Source organism: Eleutherodactylus coqui, chromosome 3 (genome assembly GCF_035609145.1).
Source record: "Eleutherodactylus coqui strain aEleCoq1 chromosome 3, aEleCoq1.hap1, whole genome shotgun sequence".
Lineage (NCBI taxonomy): Eukaryota > Metazoa > Chordata > Amphibia > Anura > Eleutherodactylidae > Eleutherodactylus > Eleutherodactylus coqui.
The window spans coordinates 311,280,763-311,297,094 of record NC_089839.1 but is presented as its reverse complement, the minus strand read 5'-3'; the positions used below and the strand labels follow the sequence as shown (position 1 = coordinate 311,297,094).

The 16,332-nt window shown below is 50.0% G+C and overlaps 1 protein-coding gene across 2 annotated transcripts; it reads right to left on the bottom strand.

The window, feature by feature from the left end:
• Positions 1–739: 739 nt before the first annotated feature.
• Positions 740–15,975, bottom strand: CDC20 (cell division cycle 20). Of its 2 annotated transcripts, none has more exons than XM_066597922.1 (11): positions 15,846–15,975; positions 9,126–9,344; positions 7,586–7,731; positions 7,076–7,172; positions 6,873–7,001; positions 5,415–5,611; positions 5,246–5,340; positions 3,091–3,322; positions 1,371–1,496; positions 1,183–1,300; positions 740–1,110 (listed from the first exon to the last, which is right to left on the bottom strand). In XM_066597922.1, exons 1-11 carry the CDS (start codon positions 15,862–15,864, stop codon positions 935–937), a joined length of 1,554 nt encoding a protein of 517 aa, XP_066454019.1. In that variant the 5' UTR covers positions 15,865–15,975; the 3' UTR covers positions 740–934. The 2 variants fall into 2 exon arrangements, with proteins under 2 accessions (XP_066454019.1, XP_066454020.1); XM_066597923.1 differs by lacking the exon at positions 15,846–15,975 and adding an exon at positions 12,905–13,015.
• Between the last annotated feature and the right edge of the window lie 357 nt (positions 15,976–16,332).

Here is a 16,332-nt window from a genome sequence, read left to right as displayed (position 1 = left end):
GGAAGACTGTGGATCCAGGAAACTACAGGCCTGTGAGCCTGACTTCGTTACCAAGAAAAAAAATAAACAAAAATCTTTGAACAAAATTACTAGACCGCATGTATGCAAGTACTTGGATGGGAATAGTAGTTAACCAGAGCCAGCCTGGGTTTGTAACAAACAAGTCATGCCGGACGAATCTAATCTCCTTCTGTGACAGAATCATCGACTGGGTTGATCAGGGAGATGCGGTGGATATAGTATATCTTGACTGTACTAAGGCATATGATTGACAAGGCAACTGTTAGGTGGATTCACAACTGGCTGAGTGATCGTACTCAGAGTGGTCATAAATGGCTGCTCATTGACTTTGCTGCCCTTGTAGAATTCCTTAGTGGAAAATCTGAAGTCTCTCCACGACATGACCATATCCGTTATGTTTAGCAGAACTTTGTTTGAAAGCCCCCCCAAAGCCCAATTTATCCCCATAAATCAGCAGATGCAGCCAGCATGGAAACCACGTTACACTTTTATTTACAGTGGTCACATACATATAGCAGCTCAGCGCACAGCAGCTCCGTGTCGGACATTAACACCGCAGTGAGGGGTGCAGGAACAGGAGTGACAGTAACAAGGGACAGAGTGACTATAAGGGGGTGGGAGTGAAGGTCCTCACATTATGGCAATACCCAAAATGCAACCCATTTTTTCACATCTCACATTACATGATACTATGAAGCCGAGGCCACAGATAGTCGTCCATGATAAAACCAATTTAATAATTGGACAAGGCACATTGGTATAAATAGTCCTGTCAGTACAGCGCTCGTCACAGGTAAAAGCTCATAAAACCTTAACGGCCCTCTAAAAACACTTTACAAGTCATAGTACAAAATCCAAAAGTTTATTACAAAATCCAAAGTGTGCATGAAGGGTTAAAATCAGGCGGCGGAGCTCAGCGGATGCTCTGGTGGATGAGGCTCTTGCTGCTCCTCACCTTCTCCTTTTCCTTCTTGGTGACTGGATCCAGCTCGAAACATTTCCACAGCCGTATGGTCTCGTCTGCCGCAGCGGAGGCCACGGTGCTGCCGTCCGGACTCATGCCCAGGCTGAGCACTCTGGCGCTGTGCCCTGGGGAGGAACGCACCCATGTTGGCCGGAGTTCAGGTAAGTAGGTAGGTTCAGCTGTGGAGCGGCACTTACCTTTTAATTCTGATACGCGAGTCATTGTGGGATACTTCCAGATAACCAGCTGGTTCTGTGCGAAGCCGTGGCCGGAGATCAACTCCTTGTAGTTCGTGGACCAGAGGATGGAGCAGACCTGGGAAAGCAGCGCTCATCAGCATTCAGTGGGTGCGGTGCCATAGGGCGAGGGCTGGGCCATCACTTACCTGGGAGTGTGTGTCCACAGAGTTTAAGCAGGTCCCCGAGCACACGTTCCAAATTCTGATATGTCTGTCGCTTGTTCCGCCACCAGTGGCAAGGACGTTGGACTGCCATGGGCACCAGGCTACAGCCTGTGGGGGAAGACAGTCAGTCTACACTGTATTTATGGCCTTGTTTTCTTTCACACAAGAGCAAATGCAGCCCGGAATCCAGTAATGAACCCATGATCTACCCAACCACATCCTGAGCGGGGCCAGAACAGATCAATACAGCAGAAGTCACAATGCGGCGGATTGGCTTTGAAGAGTCAGACATCCTCCGTAACAGAAGAAATGCTGCAATGAGGAAAGACTAGTTCCGTTGGGCATCTTTAGTTTGCCTTTTGATTTGCAGTCTGGGCGACCCTGAACAAGCAGGGAGAGCTGGGGGGTTTCAGCATTAATAGCGTCGTACCAAGATTGCAAGTTATCCCACATTCATAGGATGAAAAATAGCTTGCTAAATTGGCAGAGTCCCACTGCTGATCTGTGGAGGAGGGCTTCTGTCACTGAGGACAGGTTCTCCGGCTGCAGTGGCATCAGTATGGAGAGAGCTGGCCAGGATACATGGTCAATGAAGGGGGGGGGGGGGGGGGGGAAAGAAAAAAAAGCAGTGAGGGTGGGGTGGGGGGGCTGGGGGGGTTTGTGAGTGCAATCTGTTCCCCCTCCCTTAACCCTGAAGGATGTATATTTGTGTCTGAGGTTTGAAGCCGTTAACCCTTTAAATGCTGCAATTTCTGACAGCAGCATTTAAGTGCCTTGATTGGTGTTTGGAGGTCCCGCACTGCCCCTCGCCATGAGATAGTGGGCGGCCGTGGTAGCCAGTTGCCTTCTAAAAGGCCCTAGGGAATCTGCAACAGCAGCACTATCAAGCCATGCCTGTGACGAGGCTTGATAGATTGCCTGTCAGATCGGGGTATAATGTGATGTTATGAGCCGTGCCATTAAAGGGTTAAAGAGGGAAAAGGGAATTGCACCTACAAGCACTTTCTTACATTCACTTCATGTATTTGCACCTCCTCCTCGGAGGGTGTGATGTTGTGGGCCGGCTGCACCTCTTCATATTCAGCAAAATGTAATAATTTCTCACTCCCATAAGGGAGGAGAGTGAAGCCCCTAAACACAGCGAGCCCCCAGATACATCCTCCACGTCTATCAACCATTCGTTTCAATGACTGAAACACTCAAGCAGCTGCTTTGGTAACTTCGTGGTTCCATGGAAAGTGAATGGAGCACTAGTGCACGGACAGATCATCCTCCTCACTGCCAGGGGTGCAGTAAACCCCGAAGTGAGAATGACACAGGCCCCCCACTGGTCAGCAAGTTGTCCCTTATCTTATGGTTAGGAGAACTTCTAATTCTACCAAGTACTGAGCACAGCTCTGAAGTATAATACAGGATAAGTAATGTATGTACACAGTGACTCCACCAGCAGAATAGTGAGTGCAGCTCTGGAGTATAATACAGGATGTAACTCAGGGTCAGTACAGGATAAGTAATGCATGTACAGTGACTCCACCAGCAGAATAGTGAGTGCAGCTCTGCAGTATAATACAGGATGTAACTCAGGAGCAGTACAGGATCAGTAATGTATGTACACAGTGACTAGACCAGCAGAATAGTGAGTGCAGCTCTGGAATATAGCTTGGTCACCCAGTATATAAACACCCATAGTTGCTCTCCTTACCTTGACAGCACCTTGATGTTGTGTGAAGGTTTGTACGGGTGTGAACTCTCCGGCATCTCCTTGGACACAAGGCCAGATATTCACCAGGTTATCATTTGCCCCACTGGCCAGATAGCGGCCATCAGGGGACCACTTCAGACCACAGACTTCCTGCGTGTGGCCCGTCAGGGTAGCTACGTGATGCTGCGCAACTCGGACGTCATGGTGGTGGATGTGTCCGGTCCTGGAGCCACTGAAAACCAACAAGATTAGGCATTGAATAGAAAGTAGTCATAAGGAAGCTCCGATTATGGCACAAGGCTCGTGTATACTGGGCCACATAAGACAGATGGTTACCATCACATTCTTCACCATGAAACGGGAGAGCCATGTAAAAACTAACGCATTTCAGACAGAACTTAGAAGAAAAACAGCATAAGAGAAAGGCCACACCTTCAGGCAGCCGGGTCGGATCCCACTGCAGGATGTGGGCCCGTCCCCCTGCAAAGGCCTGCGGCTCACCAACTCACGGAGTCTTCATTCTCTGCTATGCGCCGGCGCGTCACCACTGACATTTCTGTGCAGGCCTCTGCGAGACCCGCACAGAAATAGAACATGTCGCAGTTTGTTTTCTGCGTATGATTTCACATGGGGACATTTCTTCTATTGTGGCATCTGAGCAAAAACAAGCATTTTCACTGGAGCTTTAACATTTACCCTTTTAAAGATTTTCAAATCTACACTCATTGCCAGTAACACCCCTCCCCCAGACGGTACACACACACAGCCCTCCCCCAGACGGTACACATACACAGCCCTCCCCCAGACGGTACACACACCGCTCCCCTCCTCTGGAGTCAGGAACTTTATATCTGACCCCTGACAGTTATTCCACATCACAGCAAACATGAAAGATACAACAGCAAGCTTGTACAGCACATAATGCCCAGGGTTCACAACCCACAGGGTCTCCATCACTAACCCCACCTGGGGAGTCCAGAGGGCATCCTAAGACAGGCCCAAGTTGGTCCATGCCAACTAGTACCCTGTTGTACCGCCTCTAGCTTGGCTACAAGATGTGATACAGATGGGCATGGAGGCATACCCAGGGGTTCCCACACATCAGCAGCAGCCCCAATGAAAATAGCGGGAGAACATTGCGATATCATGCTGTGGCAGGGATGAATGGAACCCTACAGGGGTGCGAGGCTGTTTCCACGTGAAAACTCCTTGCATGAATAGGTTTTTAGTAGGATTGCGAGGGAGATAATCACCGTTACCAGTGTGAAGGAGCCCTTATGGGGACTGAACAAATTAAAACAGACATGGGGAAATGGGAAACCGCTTCTAAATACGTGAGGCATATTGGATCCTGTTTGCAGGACTGCATTACTGATCTGATGGATTGGTACATAGACCATTGTTCCTTCGCACAGCCCTGCCGCTTCATTATAATAAGTCTCACATTTAGCATGTGGTTTTAATTGTATAATGATACTTTGAAACATGTTGTACTACAATGGAGAAGCCCGCTATGAGAGTTTAGTCTGAAGTACACAAGATTTTACATGCCCTCTGGTTTTATGGTAATATGACGGATATTTGGATTGTATGGGATTCCTTGAGTGCCGGACATTTTCTGCTACATGCTATTGGTGTTGAACGCTGGACAGACATGGATTGTGCACTGGAGCTGATCACTGCTTGGAGACAGTTACCTTCATAAGGAGCTGTCCAAGACACAAAATGGCCGTTTATTACATGGTTATCCCAAGTTTGCAGTTTACTCACTTTTTCCAAAAATGTACCCGTTTTCCTGATTGGAACTTGCATGCCCAGCAGCAGCCGACTCTAGTCCAACTATCCCCTGTGAGCCTTTGTTACCCTCTATGGGCAGGTTAGCCACTACATCTGTCTCTGGGGCTGTACCCATACTCCAAGCAAATACTCACAGGGGTCTGTGTCCATATCAGCTGAGCTTCCTTGCATGCCCAATGTAATCATGTGACCACAGGACAGACTGGGAAAAGGGGACATTTTTGCAGAGGTGAGTGACCCTCAAGCTAACTTTGTGCAAGTTTAATAAATGACTGTTTGGGGTCTTAGTGATCATTCCAGCCCTCAGAGGTGACCACATCCCCTACAGTGCCTATAACTATAGGGCCAACAGACTCACCTGGAAAGGATGTGGTTGTTCCAGGTGAGGGCGCCAACGCGGGACGAGTGGCTGACCATATTCCGGAGCCGCTTCTGATGCTGCACATCCCAGAGCTGGAGGAGTAGAGGGAGCCATTAGACATCCAGTGCAGAGGCCATGACACACAAGTGACAGACCTTAGACTCACCTGCACTTCAGCGTTGCTGGTTCCTACTGCCAGGTAATTCCCTTCTTTGATCCAAGACACGGATGAGATGTACTCCTCGGAGTTCTCCAGCTGTAGCAGCAGAATGATATCTCCACTCATGTGGTTCCAGAGATACACCGAGTCATTCAGAGCTACGGCCAGCAAGTTCTGGGAGCTCCAGTCAATTAGATTCAAGTCTGGAAGGAGAGACAGGGTTAACTTCATGCCCTTGTGTCCTTTGCATGCAGGGTTTGTATGGAACAAGATCGCAAGCCAATCCCGCTCCATACCTGGCAGGTGCCTGCTGTCTGACAAACTGAATGCTGACTTGGTTGACAACCCATTAAATGCCACAATAGGCCCCAAGCGATGATTGTGAGGTGCCATTCAGTTGCCATGACAGCTTGGGACCTTCTGAAGGCCCTCAGGGATACCATGGCTAATTGCCTGAGTGTCAGAACACGGTTGTTATAGACCAGCTGGGGCAGATGGACAGGGAACCCCTAAACCAGCCCTCTCCGTGTCCCTACCTACTTGACCCCCTGGGTTCAGCCCCAGAGCGACAACTGGGCAACGGTCCCTGCTCTGCACTAATGACAGGGACCCCAAGGAAATAAAGACAGGGAGAACGGAGGAGAGTACCGAATAGCTGACAGGAAGCAAAACCACACAGACCAGAGAGTAGTCGTAGCAAGAAGGGTCAAACCAAAGAGTACGTGTGGAGTACAACAGGGCAATACCGAGTCAGTCAACGGAACAGCCGAGGTCATAAACGCTGTAGTCAGGTCAGTAACGCGGGTGTAGGCAGAGCAACTCCAAACCAAACACTGGTAACTAAAGTCTGGGCCAGCAGGGCTTATATGCAGACGTCCCTGCCCAGAAGGATGAGGAGAAGTCACATGACTGGAGGGAGTGCTAAAGCTTCTTCCCCCTGGCAGCGTGCACCCACCTGAGCACTGTGCGGCCGACCAGCAGACAGGCGTGCCCTTGCCATGGGACGCGCCGCCAGCTGCCATGACCGACCACCAGAGTGGGGAACCCCAAACAGTCGCTAGCCCCGACCCCCGCAATGCCAGGATGAGCAGCCCGCAAAAACAGGATCCAAGAGCCATCAGTGGTAACCCCATCTCTAACAACGGTATAATGCCATACTGGGATATTGAATTATACTCCATTAGCAAGTCCCCTCTAGGAACCCAAAAATAAAAGTTAATATAAAAACTCCTTTCCAATTAAAAAAAAAAAAAAAGTGGGTTGTTTAAGACTTCAATAAAATGGCCGCTTCCCCACAATAATAGCACCACACCCATCCATGTGTTGTGAGGTATTGCAGTGTCGCCCCCATTCACCTCAAAGCCAATACTAGACAACCCATGGATGGGTGTGCAGCCATATTTTGCTCATCCTGTACAACCCCTTTAAGGGCGTCACCAGGTCACGAGTGGCAGCTGAACTTACAGTAGTCATTCCTGATTTCAGGAGCGTCGAGGACTCTGTCGGGCATTGAGGGGATATATCTGCCGGGCTTTTTGCTGGATCCAGGAGTCGCCTTCTGACTGTACAGAACCTTCAAGTTGTTCTGATAACCTGGAAGGAGGAGAAGGATGAGGCGAGCGCACGTCAGGGGCGTGACCAAAGCCTAACCCAGGGATGGCACAAACCTTCCGGAGCATTCTGAGACTTTCCACCAAGACGCAAGATTTTGGCATCTTCCATATCAAACCCATTGAGGTTGACTGCCCAGGCCTTCTGCTGCTCCTGTTATAAGACATGCAGAATACGGTGAGGCAATGAACACTCTAGTACCTCAATAGAAGCATTCTTAAAAAGTTGTGCGAAGTTACAGTTATAGTGGATCACTATGATCAGTCGGGTCCAACCATCAGGATTCCCACCGATCCCGGAGGTTCTTGAATACATGCCGTCCCTACTGCCTTCAGTAGAGCACCAGAGACAGCTGAGAGCTTGTACTCCGATTATCATGCATGCACATCTTCTGCTCCATTCATGTTGGACCCTTTGGACCCCTCTTAAAAAACAGTGGGGGTCCCAGCAGTCAGACACTGACTGATCCATAACATTATCCCCCCTCCTCAATATAAGGGGATAATCTATAGCTTGGAGGCACTTTTACTCGGGGTGCTTAGGCCACATCTGTTACTGCTAGTCACCTTCTTTGTGGGCGACTGCTCCTCCGGCTCGTTCTCCTTGGTGAGTAGGAAGCTGGCCATATCCATCTGCATGGTGCTGCGGGTGGGAATAAACCGATCGCCTCCGGCTCGCGACGGCGTGCCCTGCAGCTTACCCTGCGATTTGCCTGTAAAGATGATGCATATTATACGGGGGTTATTACAGATCTTCCTGATGTCAGATCCCCAGACCTCCTGTTTAATGACTCAGATATAGAAATGTGCCCATAACCACCAATTACAGCGCAGCGCTCATGTCAGGTAAGACGACAGCTGTGATTGGCTGCTATGAGCAACAAGGACGTCTTACTGTTACAGTTCTGCCAAATGAGGTCCAAAATGCTGCCAACGAACACGGGAGTGTTGTGTCCTTGATTGTCACGTCTACCAGTCAGTTTCATGCAAAGTTTGTTAAAGCTCCGCCCAGCGGGCGCACAACTCACAAGTGGTGCTCCAATGTGAAGGAAAAGGGTTTCATCTGTGAGCGAAAATCGTCCCACCGCCGACCGTGTGGAAGACGGCGCTCAAATGTTTGTAATGTTATCCCTACCGATTGTAACTGTTACCGGCCATGAAACCAGACGACAAACCGCAGCGACGTTTTTTCTGCGAGTGTATGCCAACTAATGGAAAGTGAGGATTTCATGGAGTCTTTCGTGATGAAGCCATCTTCCGGGCAAACATCAAAATGTGGAGCGTACGGGCAGCTTCCCTGCGGTGAATGAGTTTTGCGCTATAACCTGCAGGAAAGTGTCCAGACCTTCCATGAGGGAACAATCCCAGGGATTATCTACCCGGACGCTACAGATTTGGCTTCTGCTGCAGCTGGAACAGGAAATCCCACTTCTTTATCAAAGTGAGGTCAGAAGTGAACGGACACCAAACAGATTGATCGGCCGCGCACTGGGCGACAATAGGAGCTTCATCCTCGGCCTTCACGTTCCCCGGACCCAACGCCTTGTGATTAGAGTCTACACGCCCCCCCTTGACGCCCACCATGATCTGTGGCTTCCCAGAAGTCATTGCATCCGTTAGTTGTGATCTGCTGCGTGTACAGCAGGAACTACCAGCTCCATGTGTGCGGTGACAAAGGGAGCCACACTGACGCCTCTGAGGGGGGAAACATTACTGATGTTGTGCAAGAAAATTTTTAGCTTGTTTCCATTGAATGCAAAAGTATCAGAGTCTCATTAAAGACAATTATGAGGGTCTCACATAGGAAGATAAATTTGTAATAACCCTGTAGATTACAGGGTCTACAGATGAGTTCTGCTGATTACTGGATGCAGTCAGCAAGCTTATCATCAGGCACTCCTTGTGTAGTGCAGAGTGTAAGTTTCACCTACGATCTTGATGGTTGCAAGTTCAAACCCCGCATGATTCAGGTAGCCGGCCCAAGGTTGACTCAGCCTTTCATCCTACCGAGGTCGGTAAAATGAGTACCCAACTTGGGGGTAATAAATAAGTTGCGGAATAAGTTGGCGCTATACAAACAAGCTTTTTTTCTTTTACTTCTCCATACCTGGGGTTTTCGTTGGAGTCTTGCTGGTGCTATGGGATCTGTTTGCCGCCTTCATGGGTGACGGGGCGGTGGAGTTCATCGATGTGTTTGCTGACGAGCAGGTTACTTCCTTTGCTTTGCGCTGCCACCGCGCCAGTGGAGCGTTCGTGATCGGCGTATCCAGCTTCAAGATGCTGTTGAGGTCGTTTTCAAATATAAACTGCGCCATGAGCCTGCGATCTACGGGGACAAGAAGAAGCGGAGGTCAGCGATACGGACAACTAATGGCGGCTGCACCAACCGATGATCTGCATTAGTTAAACTTTAGGGAATACATGCTGCATCAACACTGATGTTAATTTGCAAGCAACCAAGTGATCTCCCAGCATTCACAGCGATAATATGGCAGCCATGGGTATAATTTCACCACACAGGAAAAGCCTATCAGGCGATCAGCCGAGTCCGCCATCTTGGATTTCAGCTACTGAACCAAGTTCAGCTAGTTTGGGTTCAATGTGATACCTCAAGTTTGACAGCGCAGAGTTGATCACCGTAAGCCGCGTTGGTGCAACATTTTTCTAGTTGATCTCAGATCAAAGAAACTTTGGTGCAGCCGGCCCTAAAAGGATGAAGTTCAGCCATCATAATCTAAAAGCTTGTACCCTCAGTGTCAGGCAGGGCAATAAGCTGCCATACTCCAAGGCAGTTTAGAGGGCCGGCACTTTCCCTGCCACCGCTCAGGACCCCCGTGATCAGCGGCTGGAAGTTACACATACATAGGGAGGAACGGACTACTAAAGTGACCCTCGGGTTGTGGGCAAGCCAAGATGTCTGCCTGGCTTCTGACTACCTGATGCCCGCCGTACATTGTTAGTCCAGTGCTACACGCTGCTGAGCCCCGCTGGGCATCATGTAGTGTGGAGGGCTGCTTCACAGCTGCCCATCTACGTACATGGCTGAATGCCCTTTTGGTCGACAGCTATGCCACCAACGTCCCCTGCATGTGGTTTGCCAAGCGTACAGGAGTTTGGTGAAGGGTGGGATTGGGGGAATAAGCTTCTGCCAGATGCTTCAGGTGTTCGCTTACCATCAGGAGAAGATGGGGTACACCGACATCAGACATGGCCGATCACCCCCCCCCCCCCCCTCCCCTCACAACACCGTCAGGACTCCACCGCACAGGTTACAGCTTATCGGCCGATTGCATCATCTCACCTTAGCGGGTGTATTACCAGGTACACCGCTTCCCCATATTTATAACAAACGGTTGGCATCGCTGTGTCCATAAACCCCTTAGGGACCTGAATGACCGACACTTTAGGATTTCACCCATGTGGTGGTTGTTCTGCAGCTACCAGTTATTTTTGCTGTGTTTTTCCCCCGTGACATATGGGGCGATTTAATATCGTCACCGACCCTCCACTTATGTTTAAAAATCTATAGTTTTTAGAATTCGTATATTACAGGAACGGGTTCCTCCTTTTGTTTTGGGCATTTTTATATAGTTCGTACAGTTTTGCATTACAGGGCGTATATGGCGATGGTTTTGGTTGGAGTCGGGTCATAAGAGATTTATTACACACTTTTCTTTTTCTATTTTATTTTCTAGTTTTGGTTTTTTTTTACTATTTTTTACCATCTATGTCCTCCACGACGTCATCCAACCTCCACGACGTCATCCAACCTCCACGACGTCATCCAACCTCCACGACGTCATCCAACCTCCACGACGTCATTCAACCTCGGAAAATTTTCAAATAAAGACATTGTAGTTGGGGCATCCATAGGAGCCCCAGTTACAGGGAAAGCTTCCCCCTAATATGCCAACAGTCACTAACAGGGCTGATCTGGGTCTGCTAGGATACTGCAGCTCTGCTCAGGGAGTGTGATGTAGCCGGGAAAGGAGAAAGCAGAAGCAGTTAAAGACCGCGTCTCCCTTCTCCTCTGGGTCCTCTGTTGTGTCTGACAGCTGAAGACCCGACCTGCTCCTACTTTAATCCTGCACCTTACATCTGCTATCAGCAGAGATTAAAGCCTAGGAAAAAGCGGGGGGGGATTTCCGGTGGCATCAGCCTGGACGCTGCGCTGTCTTACCGGTCAGACATGCACAGAGCCTCGGGTAATGATGGCAGTTTGTACAGTTGTGGATGCGCACTTGTCAGTAACCGCCAATGGGGTGTCAAGGGGGATCTGCACACCCCGCTAACCCATGAAGGACCAAGTGCTGTGAATATACTGTGCTTGGTCCGGGGCAACAGTAAATATACAACGTGGGGTTAAGGCTCCTGCAATCTAGCAGGTCGGGTTGTTGGATGTCAGACAGCCGAAGACCCAGAGGAGGAAGCAGCTAACAGCTACTGCCTCCTCTACAAGCTACATAGCAGTCGATGAGCGCCATGCAGAGAACGCAGGAGGCAGCGCTGCTGTTACCTCCATGAGACCCAGCGACCCCAACATCTCAGAGCGGCGGGATATTAGCAGACCCCCAAGCAGCTCCGCCCGTGACTCCCGGCACACTGGAGGCCCCACGGACAATACAGGGGGGATGTGAATGACCCCCAGAAGTCTTAGATGAAGTCACCGGGGGGTTTACTTCTATTCTATACATATATCCACCGGCAGACGGCACCCGGTGACTTCGGGACTTTAATAAAATATTAAGTTGCGCACAAGTTTTTTCAACCTTTACAGAAAAAAAAATTAGGATTGTCCTATATGACGAAAAATAAGTGCCGCCATACAAGTAGAGTCGCTGGAGGGTGCGGTCCTTTAGGAACGAGACACACTGGTCTTTAAGGGGTTAAACGTGCAAATCTGAAGTTAGCTGGAAAACAGCGGCGGCGGCCGGCAGCGACGGGGGAAAAAAAATGAATTAATTTTAACGATTTAGCTGGAAGGCCGGAATAAGCAGAAACGTTAGTGAAGTTTTGCTCGGCCTCCAGAATACCGCTAAAAGAGAAGAGGAAGAGTAGAGTATGGTGGACAGGCCAGCGGGGCTCATTCACATCACAGGGTCCACTCTGGGCCTCCATTGCAGCTTTACACGACACGCCAGCGCCATTCCATCCGGGAACCTGCGGACACCATAACGGAAGGCGGATGGCCGCCATTACAGTCAGCAGTGCCCGTCCGCTGCGCAGCGACGCATCCAGTTTTACCGTTTGGCGCCTATGATGCTGAAGATCAGAATGAGATGCCCGCAGCGCGAATGAGTGCGGAGCGCCACATACGGGCGGATGCCACCTGCGGAACGTGCTGCCAGAAGACAATGGCTCCCTCTGGGCCAATCACACCCGCATTACTACAGGCGCAAGAAGCCTCAACCGTACCGGCTGCGAACGCCACACGTGTGAACAAGACGCCGGAGGCATCCGCCCGTGAGGTAGCCCCCGGGCACGGTCACACGGGGCGGATGCCCTACACGCACCCGAAGCTGAGGGGCCGCACCACAGCCTGAATCAGTGGCCGCCAAAGTAGTTTTGACAGATTTTGGCGCGACGGTCGCCCCTTATTAATTAGAGGAGGATCCGCAGCGCAAATGGCGATAAAATGGCCGCACAGCGGACTGAAGCCCCCGGCAATACCCGCACGGATGTTCTCTGCCGCTTGCAGACGGGATTTCCCAATAAGAGGATCCGCATCAAAGCCGCCCGTGTGAACAGCGCCTCACAGGGGATAACCGCCAGGTCAGAGGGGGGGGGGGGGGGGGGGGGGGAATGGGGATCCCCACAATAACGGGGGCACCCAGGATACACTGCAGGCACATATACACCCTCCGGTCTACAGCCCTCCCTACTCACCTGTCGGCCGTTTCACACTAAGAGTCCACAGCCTGCAGGAAGCACCTATAACGGTCAGACACCGGACGCCGCTTGTTTTAAACTCCACCGCCGCGCCTTCTGATTGGACGCTCAAGCCGCAGCGTCTCCGTGACTACCAGCCGGCAAACTACAGTGAGTAGCAGGATCTGCGCTCTGATTGGACAAGGCGCCCCGGTTGCCAGGCGGGGATTCGTTCAAAGTAACCAGCTACTGCATGCTGGGAGTGACATCACCGGAACTAAACGCGCCTCCATTTCTGTTGAGGGTAAAGGACGGCCGGAGCCATTTTTGTTGAGGGTGACAGGGTGACAGGGTACCAGGAGGCTGCGTGATTCTGTGTGACTTTGTGTGGAATTTGTCATTTTTGTGTTTATTACACGGCAGGCGCAGAGGAGGCCGTTATTTACCTCACAGTTATTACACTATAGAAATCTCTGCCCAATACTTGCCCACTTTTAGGCCTCATGGGTGCCTGCGCTGATACGCTGGCCGCTACGGAGCATAGTAGCGCATGAAGCGGGTCGTTTATTTTTTCCTTGACTATTCAAATTCTGGAAAACTGCAAGAAAGGCAGGGCGAGACCAAACGCACCAGAATCCCAAAAGTAAAACGAAACCATTAATATCAGCGGTTTTGTCTTGTCCCGGAACGCAGCCGTGATTTCTGTTTCGTTTTCACTAGCGGTATCCCCGTCCCTTAACCCTTTCCAATCCACTGTCTGACGTCTGAAGACATTCTGATTGAAGGCTGTACAGCTCTGATGTCGGAAGACGTCCGGCAGGGTATTCATACTGTAGATTATTGGTTCTGTTGTCGGGGGCCTCTCCAGCATGTCCCATACTGTAGAACTGTCTCTAACCAGCAGATGGCGCCATTGTATAATGGCAGAGAGAGAAAACCCCCTAGGAAACCCTGAATCCAAAATTGGATTGCAAAGGGTTAATAGTACATTCCAGAAAAACAGGGCGGCTCCGACCTATCGCAGAGTCTGAATTAAACCCCAGTTTATGCGCCAATAAGCTCCGTAGCGGCGAGCGTATCAGCACCTGCGTCCGTGTTTTTGCCGTAAGGCCTAAAAGTGGGCAAGTATTGGGCGGAGACCGCGTGGTGTAACTCTGAGGTAAATAACGGACGCCCACGAGCGCGCTGAGTAAGAAGCAGCATTTGGAGCGGTAATTGCGGTATAATGCTTCCATTGGTTTCAATAGGGCCTCGCAGACGTGCGAACGATCACGGCACCTTCCAGCCCCGCGACTTTCCAGCGCAGTCTGCTCTACTTTCACACGCTCAGCGCACCCCATCACCCATCACATTGATGGGGGCGCTAAAAGCCGTTGTCGGCGGACGAAAGCGAAAGTAAAATCGTGGCAAAGAGCTGCAATCAAGATGGCAGCGTTTTGCCGATGGTGTGTGTGAGGACGCCCCAAGGCCCAATGTCCACGGTCGGATTTTATTTATAAAGCCCGTGCGTGGCCCCGCATGGGAGAGCCGTGGTCCTGCTGCCCACAGGGATCCAGTAGCATCAGTAGGGCAGCTAAAAGCATGCCGATGGGATTTCTTGTCACACGCACGGGAAGAAAGCGCAGCATGCTCCGTTTTTCTGCGGTTCTCCTGTACGGACGGCTCCTGTGGCTTCCATTGAAGCCGTTCGTATCCGCCGCACAGACACAGCTGTTTTTGTGCTGTTCCGCGGATTTGCGGGAGAGTCGGAAGAAAGAAGATCCGGCCTGCACTGAGGAGAGCCCCGCAGCGTCCAGAGAGGTGAGTATATTGTAGTTCCCTCCCCATGGCTGCGGCACGCACGATTCAGCAGTGAAATCCGCGCGTGCAAGTGGACATGAGGCCTAAGGCCGCCTGCAGACGGCCGCGTCCGATCGGGCTGCGAGAATTCTCACAGCGGGACCCGACCCGCGGCCCTGCAGGGACCAGCGCCTACTCACCTGATTCCGCGGCCCTGGCTGTTTGATGTGCTGGCAGCCGGCAGAGTGAGGTTTCTCTGCGAGCCAGGCACAGAAATAGAGCATGCCGCGATTTGATTTCGCGCAGACAAATCGCGGCCGTCTGCATAGGATTGTGTTTTCTAATGCAATCCTATGGCGGCTTCTACAGGCGGAAATTCTGCAGGAAATCCCGCAGCGGAGTTTCCGCCTGTGTGCAGGGGGCCTAAGGCTGTGATAACACAGAGCGGAAATGCTGCGCAACGTCCACGGCGGAAATTCCACAGCATTTCTGCATCCAAAACAATCAAAATCCGCACGACTGACAAAAAAAACGTCACCTGATAAAATCCATCCAGAAACAACGAATGTTACAGGAAAATAACCTCAGCGATTGTCTGCATCATGATGATACTTGTACACGTATCACATGTGAAACATCATGATTCTGGTCAACCTTTACATAATAATATCGTCTTCGCTCTCAGACTCTACAAGACGTTCCGGCTCCTTCCGCAGTTTACAAGAACTTGTTTTTCTTTAAATAAACTTTTCTGTTAGTTCTGCATTATTTTGCTATGGCGACGACAATCCCAGCTTATAAATACAGAATACCAGCGCCATAACAGAACATTATCGTTAGCGCCACTTATGTTTATGGAGCAGCCACGTATACATGTATATGTATCATGCGGACGCGCCACTTATGTTTATGGAGCAGTCATGTATACATGTATATGTATCATGCGGACGCGCCACTTTTATTATGTAATAACTTATTTTCACATTCTAAGTAAAATGTACATCGTAAAGTCAAAACTACGAGTGCTTTCACTTTGCCATCTTCTATGTTGACCACCAAGCCACTTTGTATCATATATGATACATATGCATTTTTCTGTGTACCGCTACTGCTTGTGAATGTAGACAAATTAGTGTTTGGGTCATTGCTTGAGATTTTTAGAACAGCAAAATATTTTTACCTTTTTTTTCCATAAACATTCACTGATATTCACTCAGATCCATCTACTGCTTCTGTTGTTAAGGGAACAGCGGACTTCCTTCTATATAATCTGTAACTGACCAACTCTGTCATCTAGAGCCTGCTCTGAGAACCATGTAGTAATAGCATGGAGTGTCTCATATCGGTTACACCATGCAGTAGAGAGGCAAACCTATTCCCTTAAAAAATATATATAGTAACATAGTATGTAAGGCCGAATGAAGACGATGTCCATCTAGTTCAGCCTGTTAATAGTTCCTACCTGTCTGTAAGGCCTGGATCAACAACCCGCTGCTCCCCTAAAATCTATATCCTGTTAATCTCCAGAAAGACATCTAGTCCCTCTTAACCCCTTAGTGACCAAGCCTGTTTACGCCTTAATGACCAGGCCAAATTTTGCAAATCTGACACGTGTCACTTTAGCATGGAAAAAGACCAGAAAGGTTTTGCATATCCAAGCGATTCTG